This window comes from Sarcophilus harrisii, chromosome 6 (assembly GCF_902635505.1).
Source record: "Sarcophilus harrisii chromosome 6, mSarHar1.11, whole genome shotgun sequence".
In the NCBI taxonomy this organism is placed as follows: Eukaryota; Metazoa; Chordata; class Mammalia; order Dasyuromorphia; family Dasyuridae; genus Sarcophilus; species Sarcophilus harrisii.
Window position 1 is genome coordinate 208,527,395 of NC_045431.1, and position 25,069 is coordinate 208,552,463.

Genomic DNA, 25,069 nt, shown 5'->3' on the forward strand with positions numbered 1-25,069 from the left:
CTGTGTGTTAGACACTAAGCTATGCAATAGAGATAAAAAGATTAAAAATGAAAAAATTATTGCTCTCTTCTATTGCAAAGAATTTTCCAGGTAGCAATGGTTCCACAAGAGAAAGACGTGAAGTTTTGATTTTTTTTTGGAGTAAGATTTCTTTTGGGGCAGTTTTCATCTGAGTTCACACACAATGACATGGCATTGTGAAGAACAGCAAACTATTTAAAGACTTGTTTTTTTTTAAGTGTGTCATGTAGTTCTGAAATGAAAGGCCAGTCCCTTACTATATAACTACAAGGAAAAGGGCCGTGGTATGGGAGGAGTCTATGATATGTGAGTTTGTGTGGTAGTCATTGATTTCCAATCATATAGTTTTCTGTAATTTTGCTCCCCTTGAATTTTGGCTTGTTTCTCCTTTTAGACTATCTGGTCCTTGAGAACAGCAATTGCTATCTGCCTTTCTTTTTATCCTCAGCACTTAGTACAAAATCTGGCACATAGTAACTGCTGACTAAATGTATATTGACTGATTCAGTTCTAATTGATTCTGATATCAGCAGTTTTTGAATGAAATAATGATAATTATGGTCTTTATCATGACTAGGAGTAATTTTGAGTGTTTAGTGAATGATGGTATTCATTATGGGGTTAGTGAAGAAAGAAACTATTGGCTAATAGGAAGATTGTCTGCATTGAAAAACCTCTAGTCCTGCTGTATAAGTTTTGAGTTAAATAAATATTTCATGTATATGTTACATGATTCTCCCCATGTAGGTAGGAAATTCTTGATGAGGAAATATCCCCTACTAATGCAAATTGGCAATGTTATTTTTGCTTGTTTTTTTTTTAATAATTTATCATCCTAGAGAGCTGCAAATAGATAGTGAAACTCCATATATACATATGTACAGACTGACACTCTCTCTCTCTCTCTCTCTCTCTCTCTCTCTATATATATATATATATATATATGTAAACATATATGCATTCTAAGCATACATATGATCTGAAGGTATAGTTTTATTTTTGTTTTTTTAGCAAAGGGCAGCATAAGTTGTATTAGCAGTAATGATAATAGTCCTATTTCATGTAGAGATGGGTTACTTTACCTGTATTTTAGGGGGATAGTAACCAAACCAATGGTAAAATTGAAATTGCAACCTGCTACATGGTGCATTAGGTGCTGTTATTTCTGAGATTCCTTAGGAATTTAGGACCCCATTTATCTGCCATCCTCTCATGTTATTTACAGCAACTTAATCTGCTTGCAGCAGAACCCCATTGCTCAGTGTCCCGTCAAAATTCCTGTCAGAAAATCAGTGTCTGGCCAATTGTGAACTTGTCAAAGTGACAAGTGGGCACATTGACAGAGATGGTATTTCCAGGTTTTGTATTGAATGAATGCCACTGTATGGCGTGGTGGATGACTCTTGAAAATGAAAAATATCGACAAGGGAGAGAAATGAAAAATGGAATCTGTATCCTTTGGTCTTTATAGTTTTACTCAGGGTGTTTTTCTTCTTTTTTCCCATCCTCTTTTCTCTTCTTCCCTTTCCCCTTTTCTCTTCTCTTTCTTCTGTCTTACTGTCTTTTTTTTCCAATTAAACTTTTAGATGTAGAAAGAGAGATCCATGCAGCCCCACATGTGACTGAGAAGTTAATTCAACTCTTTCGGAATAAAAGTGAATTCACGTTCCTGGCTACTGTGCAGCAGAGGCCATCAACTTCAGGAGTGATTCTGTCTATACGAGAGCTGGAACACAGGTAAGAAAGTGATCTTTCCTTCCACTTTCTGCTGAGTTGACTATTAATCGAATGGTCATTGTAGGTTTCTGTTACAGGGATATAAAATTGATGAAACTAAGTTAATCAAGCTGCTGATGCTACTAATTACACCTTGGCAAATTTTCTTGGAATTGATACAATAGGAAATTACATTTTAAAAATAAAACTCTACAGGGTTTGTGAGTGACTTATTCTCTCATGTGTATACTCTATATTTGAAAAATCATAGATCTCTTTCCACTTGCATCTCAGACAATCAGTTTTACTAATTTCCTTCATTATAGAGTTCAAAGTGATGCTGATAGTACAACGTAAGACTTTCTTTCATTACCAGGCTTTGTTCTTCTTTTAAATCTGTAAATCAGTTTCTGTTGGGTATTGTGATAAGTGATATGGGAGGGGCAAATATGATCACTGACTTAAAATTGGAAAGCACCATTAAGTTATCCAATTCAAAGACCAGGAGAATGGCATAAGAAAGTGGGAAGGATATGGACTCAAAAGTCAGAGGATCTGAGTTCAAATGCCACCTCTGATGATTACTTCTTATATGATCTTAAGTCATTTAACCTTCTTAGGATTTAAATTCCTCATCTATAAAACTGGAGGGTTCCTCTAGATAGCTTTTGAGATTTTTTCTAACTCTCTATCATGATATGAATGTGATCTTGGGCAAGTCCCTTAAATCCTGGGCTTCAATTTCCTCATCTGTAAAATGAACAAGAAAATTGGACAAGGGGGCCCCTGATATTCCTTTTAGATCTACATCTGTGATCCTACAGTATGTAAGAAATGAACTAAAGGAACTTACAATCTATTTGGGGAGACAAGATGTAAATACTTAGATGGAAAGTTAAGGAATGACACATACACATACACACAAATAACTACCCAAATGTAATCATCTCAAGGGTGTTGACAACATGTGCCACAGACAATAAATGATGTGAGTTCAAGGGAAGGTGAGATCACAATGGGTGAAAGTTAACTGGAAGGTTTATTGGACTAGACCGTGCAAGGTAGATAGGAATTGGAATGCTAAACAAAGAGGAGCAGGGTGGGAGGGCTTTCTCTAAGAGAGAGGAAGCACCACAAAGAAAGGCATTGAACTTAGAAAGCACAAGTTGCATACTTAAGTTTTAATAGCTTAAAAGTGCACCAAGACTTTTATAACAACCCATCCATCCATCCATCATCTATCCATCTGTTCATCTATTTATCTATCATTTATCTTTCTATCTATTCATTTCTATATTTCCCCCATCATCTCTATGTATCTCTTAATCACTTATTTATTTATCTTTCTATCTATTTAGCTAGTCATAGATGGACAGTGTCTTGAGAAGTAAAGATGTCTCAGACCATTTGGATAATCTCTGAAGCAAAGTTACTAAGGATTTGATGTTATTGATTCAGAAGCAAAAGATCAGGGTGACCTACCTGGTGAATAAAACAAAAGCATATCAAAAGACCCAAGTTATCTTTCTGGCTTTCTTGTTGCATGGTCTTAGGTAAATAACTCAAATTACTAGCTTCTCATATGAGCAGGATGAGGTAAATATTTGTCTATCTCCATAGCAATATGGTTTAGAGATGTAGATGTTTTGAATCCTAGGGGTATAATAGTAATTGTAATTATCATCTCTGCTTCTCCTGCTTTTGGGTGGGAAAATATGTTGAGATTTTCAGAAATTAATAATAATTCTTACTTGATAAACCTTTGCACTAATGCATTTTGAAAAGGGACTGCCAAATCTTAGTTACCATAAAATGACTTCATATTGTTTTACTTTTGAATAAGAATCTTCAAAAAAATATGAAGGGGGGATGTCCATGTGGGTCTTATTGTTGCCTTGTTCAAAAAGCTTCAGAAGAAAACTATCCTTCTTTTGAAGGACTCCTAAGTACTGACAAGGCAAAGTATATAAAATGTCTGCCAAGGAGTAAGGAAAACTTGACTTCAAATCCTATCTTATACACTGATTAATTCAGAGTGAATATAAATAGGAATTGTTTGTTTGGTCAGAAACTCTTAGGGTCTTCCCCTCCAAGACTGGATTTCTTTTAACTACGTGAAAGAGGGTATTCTTTGTGTCAACTCTTACCTATCCTTGACCACTGAATGGGTTTTGCCTAAGTCAAATTAAGACCTGTTAAAGACTTTAGCTTGAAAAGGTCAAGATCTCCCACTGCATTCTAGGCTATTTTCAGTCATTCTGATCTATATCTTGCCACTAGATCCATGTGGTTGTGGAGGAGAAAGTGAGACTGGTGAAAGTGAGCTCTACCTCACTTAAATTCAACTCACTTGGGTGGCAAGCCATCACCTTCCTGATGTTATGGTTCCTTTCAAGAATGAAGAACAAGCAACAAAACAACATATACTTACTATATATATGACCCTGGACAAAGCCCCTTTCTTAGCCTTATTTTGTAAATGGAGGCAGTTGAATTTGATGGTCTCAATATCCTTTTGCACTTTTAAAGGATGATCTTATTCCCTTATGATCTTATAAGGTCACTTTCAATAGTCATTGAATTGTAGAATTAGAAAGGATCTCTGAGATCATCTAGCCCATTTGTAACTGAAATATGAATTCCCTCCACAACATTGCCAACCCAACCTTTTCTAGAAAGCCTTTATAGATATGAATTCATTATCTTTCAAGGCATCTCATTTAACTTGTGGATAGCTCTCATAATGAAGTATTTACTTTGAGTGAAGTGAAATTTATTTCTAATATCAACTCACCAATCCTCTGATATAAAGCTCACTAAATCTGTTCACTCTTATGTGACAGTTCTCTAAACATTTGAAGACAACAGTTGCATGCCATCTAAGACATCTCTTCACTAGATGGCAGTGATAATTATAGCTGGTTCATGTTTAACATGGCTATAAGTCCTATTAAGTCCTATTAGCATCTTGGTCACTCTTTAGGCACATTTCAGTATATCAATGTCAGTCCTAAAACGTAGTGCTCAAAAAGGGACATACTATTTGCAAATGTGTCCCACATGTCCCACCATAATTTCTTTGTACTCAAAATTTCTTTTAATGAAACTTAAAGTCTCATTGATTTCTTTTGGTTCTGATACACTATAGAATATTTGGCTCATACATACTGATAGCTTAAGAAGCTTGTAGACCACAGAAACCCCCAGGTCTTTTTTTTTTTCAATCAATCAATCAATCAACCAACATGTATTAAGTTCCTGATATGTACCAGGCACTGTGCTAAATATGAGAGATGCGAAAAGAAACAAAAAAAAACCCTGCTAAATATATAACCAATTTTTCCTTATGTGGCTCAATAGCTGACTGGAGTTCCAGCCAAAAAAATGCTAGAACTTATTCTCCAAGTCTTTCTTCAGATAAACTGCTATCTAATTGTGCCATCCCCATTTTGTATTTGTGTCATCATGTTGTGTGAAATTGGTTGCAACTTTTCATTGGGTGTACCAATGCTTTGACTCTGTTAGGTTCTTCATTGCTCACTGGAGTATGGAAAGAAGTAAAGTAAGTACAGAATACATTGAGACACCAGGGAAGCTGCCTTGTGGTTGTTGCAAAGAATTAGGCAAAGAAATTTGACTGCTTTTTGAGAAAATGTTCTTCCTCTGGGTAGAAGTTAAGAAAAACACTTCAATTGCACTTATTTTCTAGTAAGGTTGAATTTAGTCCAAAATAGTGGTTGTCTTATCAAAGATGATGGTAAGATAGTTTCAGTGGACTGAAAATCTAGACTTAAATATAACTATCATTATTCATGTTATAGAAAGTAAGCAACTATTCAATCTTATTTTTGCAAAGAGTATATCCAGAGATGACTTATTTACTGTTTATTAGAGGAAATTATGTAATATTTTGCTACTTTATAGAAGATTCGACTTTGTAAAAGGGACTCCTGTTGAAAAATAGGTATTTCTCTTTCACCTGATATGTATATTATGGCCCAAAGCAGACCATTTGGGGAAGTTTTGACTTTTAACATAGCAATATATAGAAACTCCCCCTATGACTAAATCAACTCTGTTCTCATTAATATCTTCAGAGGATGGATAAAATGGAATGCTGAACGTGGAGATTAATGGCTATTGAGAATTTACCTGAAGGTAGAAATTGAAATAGGCAATTTCATGTAATGAAATGGGTACTTGGTAATACTCTGTTATTCATACTAATCCATAATGTTAATTTGATGGATTAAAAAAATCTGTACCGACTGAATACAATGAGAGAATAACAAAGATGGATTTGTCTTGCTGAAATATCTTAATGGCAATGCAGATTTAATGTTTGTCATAATTCAAATGTGTTTTAATACTAAGATTTGTTAGAATTGAAATCTTAATTAACATAGATTAAAAATAATTGAACAGGCTGCCAGAATGTATAACTATCTAGAATAATAGTAAATCCTTTGAGTTTCATTTTTATTTTGGAATTATAGATAAAATTAAATTTAAGTACAACATGAAACAAGAAGTTAGGGTTTCAAGAAGAAAGCTTCTCTAGGTGAGCTATACTAGGAGTAAATCGTATATACTAAGCTAAGTTCTAAGTGTTGTGGGTAGAGAGAAATATAAATACAGTGCTTGTCTCAGGTCATTCTCTTTCTAATGGGAAAAATTATTTTGGCTCCCTAATGCATCTTTCAGTCATTAACAAATATTTATTAATAAGGCACTGTGATAAGTATTAGGAATACAAAAAAAAAAGTGAAAATAATTCTTTCCCTCAAAGAACTTATATTTTAATGCTCAACAGAGAAAGATATATATGTGTGTGTGTGTATATATATATATATATATATATATATATACACACACATATGTGTGTGTGTGTGTGTAATGACCTTAGAAGCCACTATGTGGTTGGAGAGACCAGGAAAGGCTTCTTTTAGAAGGTACAATTTAAAGGGAATCTTTAAGGAAGTCAGGATTCTGAGAGGCAGCGGAAAGGAGAAAAGTTTTTCTATTCCAGAGATCCGTGGAACATTTTTTAATTCATCCCCAGAGTGTCTGGAAGTGGAAAGACAAAAAAAAAAGTATCTGTAACTCATGGGACCATACCACCTCTTTGTTAGGTAAAATCTCTAGTCTGATAGAGAATATGGGCTTCAAAAATATAAAACAGTAGCTCAATCAAGCGTTGTCTTTTTTTTTTAATGTAGCAAATTTTTCTTCATAATTATATGTACCACTTGGGGTAATTAATTCATATTCTCAGCACACAAACTGAAAGAAGGAAGAATGTATTAGGTGGGATTCAAAGTAGGAGGAAGTCATTTTGGGATTAAATTTTACCTTGGACATTCCACAAGTGTATAATTAAGTGCTGAATATATATTATGAAACTTGCCTAAATTCTTTCTTGGTGTGAGTTTATATCAGCCAAAAAACTCAAAAGGGGAAAGCATCAATGTATAGAATTTGAGAAGGGACGTTCCTGCAGTATTATGTCAAAAAAATCAAATTCAAAAAATTCATGTCAAGGAAACTGGTAGAGTTTTAAGTAACACACTAATTAAATAAAAGTTTAATCTTTATAATAAGAATAGACACTATTCAGTTGACATCTGACCCTAATTGAAGACATGAAAGATTGGGGCTTTGTTTTGGTCAAATTGTTCTTACTTGTATATATGCATATTAGATTTCAGATTATATAGTATGTGAGAAATGGAAAAAAAAAATGAAAAGCCCAGCCAGTGTAGCCATTAACCTTTACTTTTTAGGTCAAAAGTCACAACTTCATTAATATTAATGCATCAAATCATTTAAGCTGAATAGAATGTGCCTAGAGAATTTTAAAAGCTGTCTCCTTTGACTTCCCACTGGATTAGAAGCATTGGAGCAGATAGGGATTTGGAGGCTACATATTTATACACTGGCTTCTACTGGACTGTGTAAAAAGGTCTCTCTCTGATGGATGGTTAGTTTTTATATGTTTGAGTTTTCTGAATTCTGAGAGAAAGCCCTTGATAGACTATCCGAATATTTAAAAACTGTTGTCCTTTCTGGGAATTTGTAGGAAACGGGATTTCAGAGCCCAGAGCTCTTCAAAAGGAATATCTGCTTTTCAGCTGTTTACCTTTCAGATGAACTGGAATATTCATGATCTGGGAGCAATCAACAGATAGAGCACATTGACTGATTTTTGTCTTGTTTATCCAGGGACTACAAAGTCTGAATCTTTAATGTCCATATGGTATGACATCAAATTGGTAATATTGATTAGGAACAGAAGTCTTACTTAATTATATGATCATATTTCCCCCCTTTTCCCCTACTCTATTTTTTCTTTTCTTTCCCCCTTCCATCTCTACCAATGTTGTACTATGGAAATATATTGGACTTGAGTCAGAGAATCTGGGTTCAAGCCTTGCCTTTGATTATTACGATTTTTTCTCTTGGGTCTTTCTGAGTCTGTTTCCTCATCTGTAAGATGGAAGGTGTTGAATTTAGTCAATGTAATGGAACTTGCCTAATATTACACAGGTAACAGGTAGACAAGTTAAGGTCAGAATATAGATCTTTTGAATGCAAACTACTGCTTTTTCCACTGAGAGACATTTCTTGAGCACTCCAGTCAAGGAAAAAGAAGGATTTAGGAATTTAATTATAGGACTTGTTGCCTTTAAGAAGAGATGGGCCCTGCTTATTGGGTAAGTTGGCATATTTAAAAATATTAAAAAATCTTTTTATCATCCTAGACTTGATAAAAACCAACAAAGATAAATGTTTCTTTATGTAAAGAATAGAAAGAGGGGCAGCTAGACGGTACAGTGGATAGAGCACCAGCTGTGGAATCAGGAGAACACAAGTGGCCTGAGACACTTAACACTTCCTAGCTGTGACCATAGACAAGTCACTTAACTCTAATTGCCTTGCAAAACACACACACATACACAGAAAACCCCAAGAACAGAAAGAGGATTGCACTGAATCTCTATTAAGCACAACTTGGTATATATGTGTGTATATATACATATGTGTATACACATATGTATATATACACATAGTAATTTCAACATTACCCTATTTATTTCCCATTAATGATTTCTTTATACTCTCTTCTATATATTAAAAAAATTTTCAATTACTCTTTTACCCTTTTGCTATTACTATTACTCTTTCCCAAAATCTCTCACTTATAAAAATTATGATAAAGGAAAAATAATCCACACACTGATTTTGCCCCAAAATGCATGTTTCATTTTATATCTCTAGTCCATCACGAAAGTTGGGGAGTAACATGGTTCACTTTCAGTTCTCTGAAATTGTTGTTTGACATTGTATTGATCAGGGTTCTTCTACCTTTCAAAGTTATTTGTTTTTATTTTTTTAATTGTATAATTTTTTTTCTCCTGATTTTCCTGAGCTCACTATGTATCAATTCATAAAAAACACTCCTTTTCTCATTTGTAATGGAACAATAATATTATCTCATATTTATATGACTTAATTTGATAATTCATTCTTCAAATGGTGGACACTTTCTTAGTTTTTAGTTCTTTACTGCAATAAAAAAGTTGCCATAAATATTTCTGTGCATATGGGTCTGTTATCTTTTTTTATTCCTTTTGGGTTTTATAGATTAGTTTGATTTTTGTGTCTCTGAATTTGGGTTAAAAAAGAAGAGCTTTAAGATAGATGAAAGTGGATGATTTACAATAATTTCCCTTATTCTTTTTTTTCCAGGAAAATAATTCCAATTTGGCAAATAAAATAACTTGAGACTTGCACAACAGTGTAATTTTTGATATATGTTTACTGTAAACCTGGATTCTGAGAGGAAGCACTATGTCTTGGAGCCAAAAAGTCTTGGGCTAGTATCAGGCCTGTGACACACCTTGACTCTGTTGTGCTAATTACTTAGCTTCTCTGTCCTCCAAGACTGTTCATTTTAGACAAGTTGACTATTGACAATGACTGAAGGAGTTTTCACCAGGAACTCCATATACTGATAAAATAACATAGCTTTTGAGTACACTTTTAAGGAATATTTCTTGACAGACTAGATTGGACCCCTACTCTGCAAAGGATGCCAAATAAGCTGTTACAAGATATACATACACATGAACATATATTGTAATTACAAAATTTTCTGCTTATTATCTGTCAGAAGCCATTTCTCTAACTTCTTTCCCCTTCCTTTCATTTTTCTTCTTCCCTTTCTCCCTCTCTTTCTGATTCTTCTTTTACTTTTTCCTTTCCTCTCCTTATTTCCCTTTCTTTTTCTCCCTCTTCTTCTTTCCTCTTCCTCTCCTTTTTCTTCTTTATCCCTTCCCCTTCTTTCTTCCATACACTCTTCCTTTTTTTCCTCTTCTCTATCTTTTCCTTTTCTCTTTCCCTTCCTTCTCTTTCTCTTCTTCCCATTCTTTTTTCTTTCCTTTCTCCCTTCATTTGTGGGAAAACAAGATTTGTTTCTTGGACAGTTTTCTATTGAGCAGCTCATTCTTTCATATCTTTCTAATTTCAGACTAAAGTGAAATGTGTCAAGTGGCTGATTGAGCTGAAGTATGATTCTGATGGGTTGGGGGTGAGGGACAGGAAGATAATGATCAAGTAATACGTTTCACAGAGATGAGTATTATCTGTTCATAACTAGGCTCTTATGTGAGGTACACCAGGGTTTCATATGATGACAGAGGGATTGTAAAACATCTTGAATTGATTGTAGGGTAATAATGTCCATCTCCAAAAGGATTTATTATGATTATAAAATGTCCAACTGTTTTCATGTGTGTAAAACCCAGTATGAAATTCGCTGTGGACTTGGGTCTGTTCTCACTTGGATGCTTTGGAATTTTAATTGGGCCTGTGCTGCTAGATCTTTAAAATGAGATAATGTTCAAATATTGTAATTAAATTTTTAAAAAGGGCAGCAATAACTTACACACCAACAGGCCGATCTTGTCTTTTGTGGTGAGTTACATATTGCTTAATCTGCATGTTGGGGGAGCTTCCTTCTTCATTTGCATACTCCACTGGAGCTTGCCCTAGAAATGAATACCGACCCAGGACATCAGAGAGCTCTTAAGTACCTTAGATGAAATGAACAGCGCTTCTCTGTCTGCTTCCTAGTGTGTTGTGAGCAATAACGAGTCTGGTCTTCCTTTATCTCTTTTCTTTCTTCCAGGGACTTTAGAGCAAAGGGCTAGAAGTGATTGATTAATCAGGCCCCCAAGCTAGTCGTTGCCATATAGAGGCAGTGGATGGGAGCAGCTCAGAGAGTTTACAGGGAAGCTTGGGCTGGCAGAGCCAGGACAGAGCGAGCTGGGAAAACCAGAGGCAGCATGCTAGAGGGTGATAGCTGGATGGAGAAGGGTTTGTTAAATAAAGGTCAAGAGAGGGCTGAGAGTCGGAAGCAGTTGGGATCTAAAGGTCGGTAAAAAACAGAGCTTAAGGCAAGGCACAGTATTGGAAACTAGGCAGGCAAGAAAGGCTGCATGGGACCCAGGGAGAGCTTGAAAAGGAAGGAGTTTAGTTCAGATGCTATGTATGAAGTGCCTACTATGTACCAAACTAGGGCCCTGTGCGGGGGTGGGGGTGGGGGGGGACTGGGGCTACAACTAGAATTTCCTACCTTCCTTCCTTCCTTCCTTCCTTCCTTCCTTCCTTCCTTCCTTCCTTCCTTCCTTCCTTCCTTCTTTCTTCCTTTCCTTCCTTCTTCCTTCCTTCCTTCCCTTTCCTTCCTTCCTTCCTTCCTTCCTTCCTTCTTTTCCTTCCTTCCTTCCCTTCCTTCCTTCCTTCCTTTCCTTCCTTCCTTCCCTTTTCCTTCCTTTTCCTTCCTCCCTCCCTCCTTTCCTTCTTCCTCCTTTCCTTCTTCCCTCCCTTCCTTCCTTCCTCCCTCCCTCCCTTCCTTCCTTTCTTCCTTCCTTCCTTCCTCATTTTACTTTGAGCAGAGGGTTCTCTTATGTACTTACTGCAAACACAGAAATCGGTGCCAAGATATGATTAGCCTGGTCTCTTTTCCATTTTACTTTTAAAAGTAATTTTAAATTTACTTTTAAAAGTAATTTAATTTTCTCATAGTTAGTCAACTAGAATTTGTTATGAGTCTACCTTGTGGTAGGCACTGGGCTAAGTTATGGGAATCAAAGAACAAAAAGTGGTCCCTTCTCTCAAGGAGCTCAGAGTCTAATAAGACAGATAACATGCAAATAATTTTATACAAACACGCTCCACACAGAGTAAGTTGGAGAAAATCGACAGGGGAAAGGCACTAACAGTAAGGGGATCGAGGAACACTTCACACAGAAGGTGACATTTTAGCTGGCACTTGAAGCCAGGGAAACCAGGAGGAAGAGATCAGGAGAGAGTGAGCATTCTAGGCACGTGGGCACAGTCAGTGAACATACCCAGAATCTGGGTTCGGAGCATCTTGTTTAAGGCATATGTCAGTGGATCAGAGAGGTGGTGGGGAAAGGAGTAAGGAGCCTGGAAAGGTGTGAAGACCACATTCTGAAGGGCTTTGAACACCAAATGGAGGATTTTTCTCCTTGATCCAGAAGGTTATAAGGAAGCACTGACATTAACATTGTAGGAGTGATCCGGTCAGACTGGTGGACAGGAGCAGGGAGAGGCTTGTGGCCGGGAGCCTAACAAGAGTACCGTTATTATAATTTGCTGTGACTTGATGGGGGCCTGCATCAGTGTGATGGCAGTGTCAGAGGAGAGAGAGAGAGATAATGAAGGTAAAATCAATAGATCTCAGCAATAGATGCATCTGAGGGATGAGAGAGAGTGAGGGGTCAAAGATAACAACTACTTTGTGAGCCTTGGTGCTTGGCAGGATAGTGGTGCTCCCAATTGTAATAAAGAAGTTAGGAAGAGGGGAGAGTGTGGGGGGAAAGATAATAAGTTTAGTTCTATATATGTAGAATTTTAGATACCTATGGGATATCTAGTTCAAAATATTCAATATGCAGTTGGAGAAAGGAGAATGGGAGTTAACAGAGAGGTTAAGGTGGAAGTGCAGTTGTGAGAATCATTAGCCTAAAGATGATAATTAAATGCATGGGAGCTGTTGAAATCACCAAGTGAAATACCATGAAGGTAGAAAAGAATAAGGAACTGGGAGAGAGCTCTGTGGGACAGCTGTATTTAATGAATATTATCTGGATGAAGAGCCAGCAAAGGAGAGTGAGAGAGGTCAGTCAGATAGTTTATGAGGAGAACCAGGAGAGAGAAAGGTTACAAAAAGAATATCTAGGAGAAAAGAGTGATCTATGGTTCCCAAGGTTTGCAGAGTGGTCTAGAGGGATAAGCTGAAAAAAGGCCATTTAGTTTAACAGGGAAGAAATATAAAAAATCATATGGACTCCTTATTGGCAAAAATGAGACACCATGGGTGTGAACCATTGAATTTAATAATTGTTTAAACATTTGTCATCAAGCTTTGCTCTTCAGCAGGGGGATGGAGAAGGGATATGTTATAAAATGTAGGTGGGATAAAAGTGAAAGACAAAAAATTTACTTTAAATATCCAAGACATTTGTCATCCATTTTCTCTTATTTCTACTATTACCATATCATCAAACTCACAACCAAATTATTTTAATTATCTCCTTCTTTATTCCACTACTACTACTACTACTTACTCCTCTACTCCTCTTCCTACTATTTCAGAAATAATGACATAGGCAGGAGATGTATGCCATCATTTTTGAAGAACATAGTGTTTCCCAATTCCTACTTCGGTGTAGTTGATATCCTTGTTGTTCTCTTAAGAAGTTTAAAAGTGAGGAGAGATATGGGATGATATCTATTGGGTATGGATGAGTAAAGCGAAGGTTTTTTTTTTGTGTATGTTTGCAGGTAATAGAGATTGAAAGTAAGTGATAGAATAAAAGGGGGCAACCTACTGAAGAAAATAATAATGGGTTCAATTGGATGTGTAGTGATTTGTCTTGGGGAAGAAGCCGACTATCTCATTATGTAAAACAGGAGTGAAAGAAGAGATAGTGATAGAAGGCTTCTGGATAATGCAAGAAGAGGAGAGAAGAGGAAGGACTCGGTAAATGACATCTTTTTTTGTAAAAAATAAAAAGCAAAGTTCTCAGCTGGGAGGGTTTTGAAAGGGAGAATCATGGAAAATTTGAGGAGAGAGAAAAATGTCTGGAAGAGTCACTATTGTGAGATGGATAGGATATTAATTAGGGAGGGAAACAACTCCAACCAAGAAACCCCTTTGATATTCTATTCTTCACTTTTCTCCATCCCTACTGAGATTTTGTACTTGAAGCACAGTCGAGGCTTATGTTATAAAGCTAGGAATTGTGGGAGCTCCAGTTTACTTAAACTTTCCATGAACACATTGGGTTTTAATAGCTAAAAGGATCAGAGAATTATTAATTGTTTGGCTGGAATTGACCTCAGAGGCCTTTTGTTCCAACTTAAATTTGTAGTGCACTCAGTGCAGTTTTGTGATTTTCTCCAGCTTTATCTAGCAGCATATGGTAGCAGTGATCTGAATAGCAAGCTCAGTGACAAATCAGGGAGTAAGGGATTTGAAAAAGGACAATGTGGAGTTGAATTGGTTTATTCTTACTTCCAATAAACCAACCAAAACTCTAGATTCTATTTACATGGGAAACCGATGCAACTTTAGCGATTATCTGTGATTATCTAGTCATTTTTCTGTTGAGGAGAAAGTTACTACAATTTGCCCCAGGTATTTTTCAGGATTTAAATCCAACCTGGTGACTCTTCATATCCCATGCTTTTGGACTCTGACGGACTGCTGTCCCTCATAACAAAGAAATACAGTTAAGCAACTGTTAAACTGTTAGACTATTGAAATAATTGAGGAACACAGGGCACATGCATAACAGCATATATAAGATTGGGTATTCTTCATCCTTAGCCCACCCCTCACCTCTCTGGACCAAGAAGAGGGAAGCATCTTATCCCATCTATCAGTTGGTCACTATTTTTGAAATGGGATAATTTCTTGATGGGACAATTAGGAATTGATAATATCAGCCTTTGTGAACCAAAGTTTGAGAAACATTGTTCTAGGTCAGGATTTCTTAAAACTTTTCCTAGCTTTTTGCCTGAGAAATTTTTATGCAACCCCAGGTATATAGCTATATAAAATCTTAGTGGAATAGCTGTAGAGCATTCAGAAATCTTTTATTGTTGCCAAATGTGTTGCCCCACATTCAGCTATATAATCATAACTTACAATTTAAGACATTTTGCTTTAGTTTATCAAAATAATTAACTTAAGGACTCTCAGATGGGGCAGTAAATATATCTCTTAGTTGATTGTGTTTTATAATTCATGTTCCCTACTGATCAGAAAACTCCCCTGGCTTCTTTTTTGCCTCGGTAGTGCTGAGAAAGAAAGAGGGAAGACTAATAATCCATGTTCTAGTTGAATAAGAACTATTCTTTTCTCATTGAAGCCTCTTTTCAAGTGAAAATATTTTGAGGACCGTTTCTATCTTGTCTTGCTTGGGACACACCACTAAGAGGAAAAGTAATGATCCTTTCTACTGGGATCTGAACCACTAGTGTATCCTCATTGGCTCGACCCCACTGAGTGATAAGCATGCTCATGTTGAACAGTTTGTTTCTTTTTTAATCTTAGATTCTAAGTACAGTATAGCCTATTTTATCATGTATAGAATTGTGGTTAATCATTATTTTGATAAGAGTTTTTAAGTTTTTAAAGTCAATAATCTTTACAATATTATTATTATTTTATTTCTTCTGTTTTTGCTCGCTTTACATCAGTCCATACATGTGTTTCCAGGTTTCTCTGAAACTATCCTCTTCATTTCTTTCAGCAAATTTGTATGCCATCACATTAAAATGTTATTTTCTAATTCATGAACACTTTCTAAGAACCTATTCTTTGCTACCACAAATAGCTACTCTCAGTAGTTTTAGAGCCATGGGTCTTTTTATTTGATCTCTTTGGTATCTAAATCTAGTAGCAATTGCTTTCATATATGGGGAAGGGGATTAAAGGATATATATATACAGACATATATATTATATATGTAGATATAAAATATATATATAATATGTATATGTGTGTGTATATATATAATATGTATATGTGTGTGTATGTATATATATATATATATATGTGTGTGTGTGTGTGTGTATATATATATATATATATATATATATATATATATATATATATATAAACTTTTGGGTAGTTTCAAATTGCTTTCCAGAATGGTTGTTCTAGTTCAAGAGTCTATTAATGTACCTGTTTCCCCATAGCTCCTTCAGCATTTTCATTTTCCTTTTTTGTTGTCTTATGGCAAAATAATATCCGGTTATGTTCATGCATCTCATTTGCTTAGCCATAACCCATTCAAAAATTCCTGATTATAAATAACTTTCCAAGAAGGAATGATGTTTCAAACACTCAATGACCTCTTTTACTTAAAAAAAATCCAATACAACTAGTCTTTTGTGTGGTAGAAAGAAGAAATTCTAATAGAACTGACTTTTTCAATTTGGGATGCAAGAATGTCAGTGCTGAGAAAGGAAGAGGGAAGACTAATACGCCATGTTCTAGTTGAATGAGAACTGTTCTTCTCTCATTGAAGCCTCTTTTCAAGTGAAAATATTTTGAGGACCTTTTCTATCTTGTCTTGCTTGGGACACAACACTAAGAGAAAAGGTAATGGCCCTTTCTGTTGGGATCTGAACCACTGGTGTTGCCTCTTTGGCTCTATCCACTGAGTGATCAAATTGATGTTTTTGAAGGTCTTGAAAAGGAGTTAGTGGGTGAGAAGATATGCTTCAAAGGAATTATTCATTGGAAATAAGAACTAGAAAAGGAAACATTGTCTTAGGTTTTATTCTTAACTCAATCCTTGATGTTCTCATTCTTTCCCCCTCCCCATTTTCTCTCTGCACCTCACTTATTTTCTGTAGGGTATAAGGATGGCGAATTGATTTTTAAAATAGCAATGTAAGGTCCCTAGTTTAAGTAATTTTAAAATATTAATATAGGTTCATTCCAGGTCTTCTCATCAGAAGGGGTATGGGACGGATGCTGAACCCCTTTTCCCAAATGAACTGATGAGGTATAAAGAGAAAGCATTTAGTCCCTGAAGAGAGCGGCCCAAGCAAGCACACCTGGGAGGCATCCCAGCTCCTACCATGTGCTCTTGGAATCTGACAAGCTTCTGGGTGGCCAGGATTTAAATAGCAAAAGATCCAAGACTTTTCATTGGATAGACTAAAAGGAAGTAACCATTGGTTACAACCAATTGTTGCCAATATTTTCTGCTTCCTATGGGTCACATCGTTTCCTATAACTTCTTATAATTTAGGGTCTGACCTTTAGAGATCATTGATTTCCTGCAACCTTGGCCCAAGACCTGGGCTCTGGGAACAGAGATCATGTGACTGAGGCTTAGAGACTTGACCAAACTTCATCCATTCCATCCCGTTCAAAGGGGAAGAGGAACCTCTTTCTTCAGAATATCTTTATAGGCAACTTGGGGCCACTTATTAAAAAATGCCAGAATGTCCCATACCCCAACATCTCCCTTTCATCTTTATGGAAATTGGAAAATATGTTGAGGTTTCCTTAGCAGTTGAAAGACAAAAGAACAAACGATCAAAGTATTAGTGTATGAAAGGACTGTAATCATCTAGATTAACACCCTTATTTTATGAATATAGAATCAGAGGCCCAGAACGATTGTGTGGGCAAAGTCTCCCATGACAGATTTGGCATTTAAACACAGGCCCTTGAATTTCTAATTTAGCATCTTTCCCACTTTATCACACGGGAGCAAAGGCCCACTCTATAGCTTATTTTTACAAAATAACAAGTTTTAATTATGATTTCAGGTTTACTTTTTTGTCTTTGATTACTGTGCATTCATCACTTGATTCTAATCTTTCTTGTTATTGTTCAGTCAAAGGCAGAGCTCCACTTAGTTTTTAACTTTTGTCCCCTCTAGTCTATCCTGTTTATGACAACTCGGTTAATTTTCCTAAAACTCTGTTTTCATTACATCACTTGTGTTCACAAATTTAAACGACTCTTTATTACATATAGAACAAAACCAATCTAGATAGTGTACTGGTATAGAGTTTTTTGACATTTTTTGTCAAGTAACATTTTCAGATTTATCTCAAATAATCTTCAACATGAATCTTCCATTCATTTAGTCAATAAGCATTTGTAAAGGTTCTCCTATGAGCTAAGTTGAGGGCTATACGCTGGGAATACAAAGAAAGGCAAAAGACAAGTTCTTGAGGATCTCACAATGTAATGGTGGGGATAACATGCAAAGGACTATGCATAAATAAGCTATAATCAGGATAAATGGGAAAACAAAGGCAGGAGGGTTAAAAGGAAATGTAAAAGGCTTTCTGTAGAAATTGGGATTTTATCTGGGCTATGAGGTAAACCATTAAAAACCAGAAGCAGAGATAAGAAGAGACACCACTCCAAATATGGGGGACAGCCAATGAAAATTCCCCAGGCCAAGAGAAGGAATGCCTTGTTGGAAGACTAGCAAATGTATATGCCATTGGGTCAAAGAATGTGTCAGAACAGTATATAAGGTATGAGGGGACTAAAAAGGTAGAGTAGGTTAAGTTTAGTAGAAGTTCTTTGAACACCAAACAGGATTTTATATTTAATCTTGGAGAAAGGTAATAGGAGACACTGGTATTTATTGAGTAGAGGGATGTTTGGGTCAGAATCAGACCTGCACTTTAGGGTAACCATTTTGGTGACTGAGTATAGGATTGATTTGAGTGGCAAGATGCTTGTGTTAGGCTGGCTGACCAACAGACTTTTGCAGTAGACCAGATAATGAGGAGATGAAGGCTGGAGAGAAGGGGACTTATTCAAGAGATGTTGCAAAAATAAAACGGATACATCTTGGCAACAAATTGGATATGAAGAATGAGAGACTGTGAAGAGTTGAGGATGATATCCAAGTTCTAAGTATGGAGGGACTAGAAGAATGGTGCCCTCAACAGTAATAGAGAAGTTTTGAAAAGGGGGAGGATTTTGTGGGAAAGAAAATGAGTTCATTTTTTAAAATTTGTTAAATTTATATAGGCTTATCTACATGCTAGTGTTGGAATATACCATAGTCACTAAGATTTGTGTAGTGGAGAGAAGTCAGACTCTTGAATTACATCTTTAAAACTAACTAACCTTGTGACCCTGGGAAGATCACCTAACTTCTCTGAATGAACTTGTTTTTCTTTATTTTTCCTTTTATTTTTTAAAATAATAATAATTTAAATTTAAAAAAATACATACGAAGATAGTTTTTAACATTTACCTTTGCAAAACCTTGTGTTCCAAATTTTTCTCTCTCTCTCCTTCCCTTCCCCTTCCCCTGGACAACAATTAATCCAATATAGGTTAAATATGTGCAGTTCTCCTACATATATTTCCACATTTATCATGTTGCACAAGAAAAATTAGAGCAAAAGGGAAAAAAATGAGAAAATAAAAACAAGCAAACAAATGACCAAAAAAGTGAGAATTTTATGCTGTGATCCACATTCAGTCTCCATACTTTTCTTTCTGGATGCAGATGGCTCTTTCCATTAGAAGTCTATTAGAATTGCCTTGAATCACATCATAGTTGAAAAGAGCCAAATCCATCAGTCGATCATCCCATAATCTAGTTGTGTACAATGTTCTTTTGGTTCTGTTCATCTCACAGCATCATGTAAGTTTTTCTGGGTTTTTCTGAAATCAGCCTGCTGATCATTTTTTATGGAAAAATAATATTCCATTACATTCATATACTATAACTTATTCAGCCATTTCCTAACTGGTAAGTATCCTCTCAGTTTCCAGTTCCTTGCTATTACAAAAAGGGCTGCTACAAACATTCTTTGCACATGTGGTTTATTTTCCTTTTTTTTATGATCCCTTGGGTATATAAACCCAGTAAAGACATGGCTAGATCAAAAGGAATGCACAATTTTATAGTCCTTTGGGAATAGTTTTAAATTGCTCTCCAAATTGGTTGGATCAATTCATAATATATTATTATGAACCTGTTTTTGCATTTGTAAAACAGTGCTAATGATAATGAATAATATTATTTTCATAGGTTATTTGTAATGCCAAATGGAATTCATAATTGGAAGTTTTCTTTTTTTCCCTTTCCTCTCCATAGAGGTACTATTTCAATCCCATATGACTGGTGTACCCCAAAGTCTAGGGGCTTCAGTAGCTCTCTAGCAATTACTTTTATTAATGTTAGAATGGGAAGAATATTAGAATGCAAGCTTTTTGAGGGCAGGGACTATTTGTTTTTTGTCTTTGTGTCCCTAGTGCTTAGTACTTAACATCTAAATGAATGCCAAATTAGTGCTTGCTTAATTTAAATAATATATAAGATGCTTTGCAAATTTTAAAATATTATATAATTATCAGCTAAGATAATTATTCTTGCCTTGATGCCTTTGCTCAAGGTTTTTCCCTCACCTTGATTCCCTTATTGACATTCTCGTCTCTCCAAATCCAATTTGTCATAAGGAGCCCTTGAAAAATCTCATTCTAGAAACCAAGTTAAAAACAAGAATCAGTGAACATATTTAAGATTCTTGAAAAGGACAGACTGCAATGCTCTTTCTGCAAAAAAAGAAAAAAACATAGACTGTTAGATCTAGAAGAGAGACTGTGGACAATCTAGTAAAATCCTCTTATTTTGCTGAGGACCAGTTTTGAAATAATTGTCTTAAGTTATGAAGCTAATTAGTGATAGAACCAGAATTTGAACCTCTCAAAGTCTGATGCTCCTCCAGCTTCACTATATTACAGGATCATAGATGACTCTTTTTCTCTTTCACTTTCACTGTTTAAGTCCCCCACACTCAATATTGTGCCCCAAAGTCTAATCATTACATATGTGCCTTCTGTAGCCTTCTGGCAATGCTATAGATCAGGAGGTGAGTCCCTTAACTGGATAAAATCAAGGCAATTATCTTAGAATACCATATCTGGAAGCAACTTTGAATTCATGATACCCAATCTATGGTGATAAAAATCACAAAATTTCAGAAATGGAAGAGTCTATCTAGTAAAATCTATGCCTCAACAAGAATTGCTGCTACAACACGCTCCCCCAAATCTTTATCTAACCTTTGTTTCAGAATCTCCAATGAAGGAGAATTCACTCTCTCCTTAGGCAACTTATTCAACTTTTAGGTAGCTTTATGGTTGTTTGGAATTTTCCCCTTTCATTGTACCTTTAATTTGTTCTCTTTGTTGCTTCTAGACCTTCCTTCAGGATCTAAGCAAAACAAGCTCTACTATCCCTCTGCAGCATATTTAATTTTTAAGTGCTTTTAAGAGAATTGATATGTTCCCCTTCCCGTCCCAAGTATTTCCTTTTCCAGATGATACAACATCCCAATTTCTTCAGGGCGTCCTTCTATGATACAAAGTTGAAGTCTTTAACCATTTCGTTTGGCCTCTTGACATTCCCAGTTTATCAGAGTTCTTCCTAAGAAACAGCATGCAAAATTGATCTTAGCATTCCAGATATGATATTACTAGGCAGAGTATCAGGGAATTATTACTTCCTTATTTCTGGAAATAACATCTCTCTTAATGTAGATTAAGATCTCATTAGTTTTTTGAATCATTGGGAATATATTTTTAGAAAATTTTAAAAAGTTTTATTTTTACTTATTGACCAGACATTTTTATAACCGTACAATAAAAAAGATGAATGTATACAAAACTGCAAATCTGCTATGCACAATTTGCTATTCCTTTTAAATATAGAATAAAATTATGGTATTTTTTCCTTTTTTTCTTTTCTCCCCTCCCCATAGAGACAGCTGCCATTAGACACAAATAGTTATATGTGTATGTTTTGTGTGTGTATATATACATATGTATGTAAAATTATTCTATATGTACTTTTATTTATTAGTTCTTTCTCTGCATGATGATTGCTTCTTTTGAATTGTAAAATGACCTGGCCATTTTGGAGAGAACTTTGGAATGATATCCAAAGAGTTATTAAACTATCTTTACTCTTTGCCCCAGCAACCACTATTTGATAACATTTCCAAAGATGATTAGGGGAAAAGGAAAAGAATGATGATTCTAAAATGTTTATAGTGACTTTCTTTGTAATGGTGAAGACTTGAAATTGCAGGGATAAGCTGAACAAATTGTGGTATATGATTGGGATGGAATTCTATTTTGCTATAAGAAATGATGACCCCAATGATTTAAAAAATGGAAAGACATACAAAATAATAAGGAGTGAAATGAGCAGAACCAAAAGAACATTGTATACAGCAACAGCAATATTGTTTTAAGAATGATTTTGAGTGAATAAGTTATTTTGTCTATTACAAATTTCCAGATTAAAATAAAAGATATATGTTAGGGAGTATTTAAGTGTATGGCACTGAGTTTCAGATCAGAAAAAAACTAATTGAAACCTGTGAGCCAGTTCACTTTCCTGCATTTAGGTCTCTTATTACTAATGTTCTGTCCTTTTGTGTATATGCATGTTAGAATATGTAAGTTTGAAGGTCAAAAAAGCCCTGAAAATGACCAGCCTTTCCCTCTATCCCTGGAAACTTGCAGGAGGTAGTGATATGTGTTAATAGAAGAGCCTGGTCTTGTTGACCAAACCATTCTTTTTTTGTGACTTTATTATTTGCTTGCAAATGTTAGCAGTTGTTGACCAGGATGATGTTCTGGCAAACTGTCATTTGATTGTAAATAGAGACTATATATGCGGAACTTTGGGGCTAAAGGCTTTTTTCCTCCCCCAAAAAACATGTATTTGCATGTATATGGAATAGATGGTGAAGAAAATTTTATTAAGGAATTGTTTTCCTCAGGAATGACTCAGCAATGGATATGATTTTTGGGATAAATGATAATTATTTCCATGAAAATATTTTAAGTGATCAGTCTCAGAGTAGAAAATGGAACCTTTATGTTTTAATTTCTAATAATCTTCTAAATTGGAAATTTTTTTTGGCCTTAGAATTCTTTGACCTTTTTTCATGGTAAGAGTAATAATATCTAGTCTCCATTTGACAGTATTTAGAATATTAATTAACTTGATTCTCTGGGGTGAGAGAAGAGGAACTATCTTATTTATAGCTTTGTACCCTTTACTTGAGTTAGAGTTGTTATTCCCTGTGGAATGACTGGATATACTGTGGGGTCCCATGAATTTGACTATGGCTCATATATGAAGAGAAGAGGAGGTGGTGGTGGGTGTAATTTGAGCAGTGATTCTATCACATTCACCTGGTTTTAGAAAACTCCTCTGATGGATATGGTCTTGCCATTTTCTTTGGATCCTTTCATCTGAACATTGATACTAGATACTTCTCTTCTTCTTAAGTGGTCAGGACCACATCACATATGTGACAGAAATGGCTAGTTTACTGTACTCTGTCCTTTTCAGACCCTGTCTAAAACACTGTGCTTAGTTCTGGATACTACATTTTAGCAAGCACCATAATAAGCTTGAATAAACTACAAGGGAGGAACCTGGATGGCAAATTGCCTCTAATCATACTTTTTGAAGATTGCTGGAAGGAAACTTGGCTGGTAAGGGTAAAAAAAGAGGACATAATAACTGTTTTAAAGTATTTGCAAGAAATATTAGACTTGTATTATTTGACTCAAGGACCAATGAGTGAAAGTTACAAAAGAACACCTTTAGTCTTGATGGAAAGAAAAAACTTTTATCAATGAAAATTTTTCCAAAGAAGAATGAGTTTCTTTAATAGCTGATTTTCCCCTCATTGGAATTTTGTATTTTAGAGCTAAGATGACCAACGGGATACTTTGTAAAAGGGAATTTTCTTTTAAGTATAAGTTGCTGATGTATCTTGTGAATTTGACACTGTGATTCTATGATATTCCAGCACAAGTACTCAACAAATATAAAATGATTCGCTTTTTTCTTTCTAAGTTCTATAGGTAGAGGAATCAGAAATTATCATAGGAAATCTTTCTCTCTTTATTCCTAGGCTACATAATAGCCTGTTAAGCTTAAAGGCAAAACATTTATTTGTAAATTAATTTGTTTATTAAAGAATATGTGACTATTTTAGAGCTTCAAGAATCCAGAAAAATCTAGAAAAGAAAAGTTGGGTACATTAAGGGAAGTTTTTTCCTATGGCCTTTAAATATTTGTCTCAACATAGGTATACCTATATTGAGTCATTTGATAAATCATATTTACTTCTTCATTCTGTGTTTTCCCATCTGTTTCTTAGAATTGGCATCATGAAGTGGGTCAGGGACTGTTCTTTATTCTTATTTTAAGCATTCCTCCTTGGGATTATCATCTGGGACAGAAGAGTGAAATGTGCATTTGTTCTTTGACATGAGATTGGGAAGTCATGCATAATAGAGGCTTAGCCTCATGATATATTCATTTCAGTCCTTGTATCTGATGCGCTTTGCTATTAAATTAAAAACATGTTGGTTAGTAGGGTCAGGCTGGCTAAGTGGATTAGAGAAAAGAACCATCTCTTCATTTCTAGAGGTTTAATGTTAGCATCCCTAGCTGGGTGATGTACCTCTGTAGGTCATGTTGTTAGGAGTTATTCTCATTTGTAAGAATTTAATTTGCCACAGTGGCTCTTTCTGGACACTTTTAATTCAATTTAACCAACATTTATTATGTCTGTCATAAATAAGAAAGTGCTAGATACTGTAAATACAAAGACAAAAACCCAAGTTTGTAACCTAGGGGTCATTCTTCATGTTATACTCTCTCACGCACCATATACAAAATGTTTTCATGTCTTGTCAGTTCTGCATCCTCCATCACTTCTTCTCCCTTTGTGAGTTTTCACTATTCATGTTATAGCTACCCTGGTTCAGATCTTTATTATTTGTCTTGGTCACTTCCATAGCCTCCTAATTGATCTCTCTGAATGAAGCCTTTCCTTTCTCTGGTCCACACAATTTTCCAACTGCCATCATGCCATGTTGCCTCAATAAATAAGTTCCTGTGTCTTTTAGGATAAAATATGAACTCATTTATTTGCATTTACCATTATATTTCCCCAAAACTTTCCAATATGAATAATCTTCCCCATTGTATATGTTAATACTCCAAGCACACAGGCCAATATGTGATTCCCCATATACAACCTTCTCTTTCCTGTTTCCATAACTTTGCACAAGCTGTTCTTCATGCCTAGAATAATCTGTCTTCACTTTTATTTCTTAGAATCTCAGCTCACTTCAAGGTTCAGCTTAAATAAACCTCCTTTCAAATGTCTTATCTGATTCCCCAGTAACTATTGCCAT

At 35.4% G+C, this 25,069-nt stretch overlaps 1 protein-coding gene across 2 annotated transcripts in view; it reads left to right on the top strand.

The window, feature by feature from the left end:
- NELL1 (neural EGFL like 1) overlaps positions 1-25,069 on the top strand; it is an 842,535-nt gene that overhangs the window by 84,817 nt on the left and 732,649 nt on the right. For both annotated transcript variants that reach the window (XM_031941958.1, XM_031941959.1), the window contains exon 3: positions 1,608-1,758. In XM_031941958.1, the coding sequence (XP_031797818.1) occupies positions 1,608-1,758 (151 nt within the window). The remainder of the gene's footprint in view (positions 1-1,607; positions 1,759-25,069) is intronic.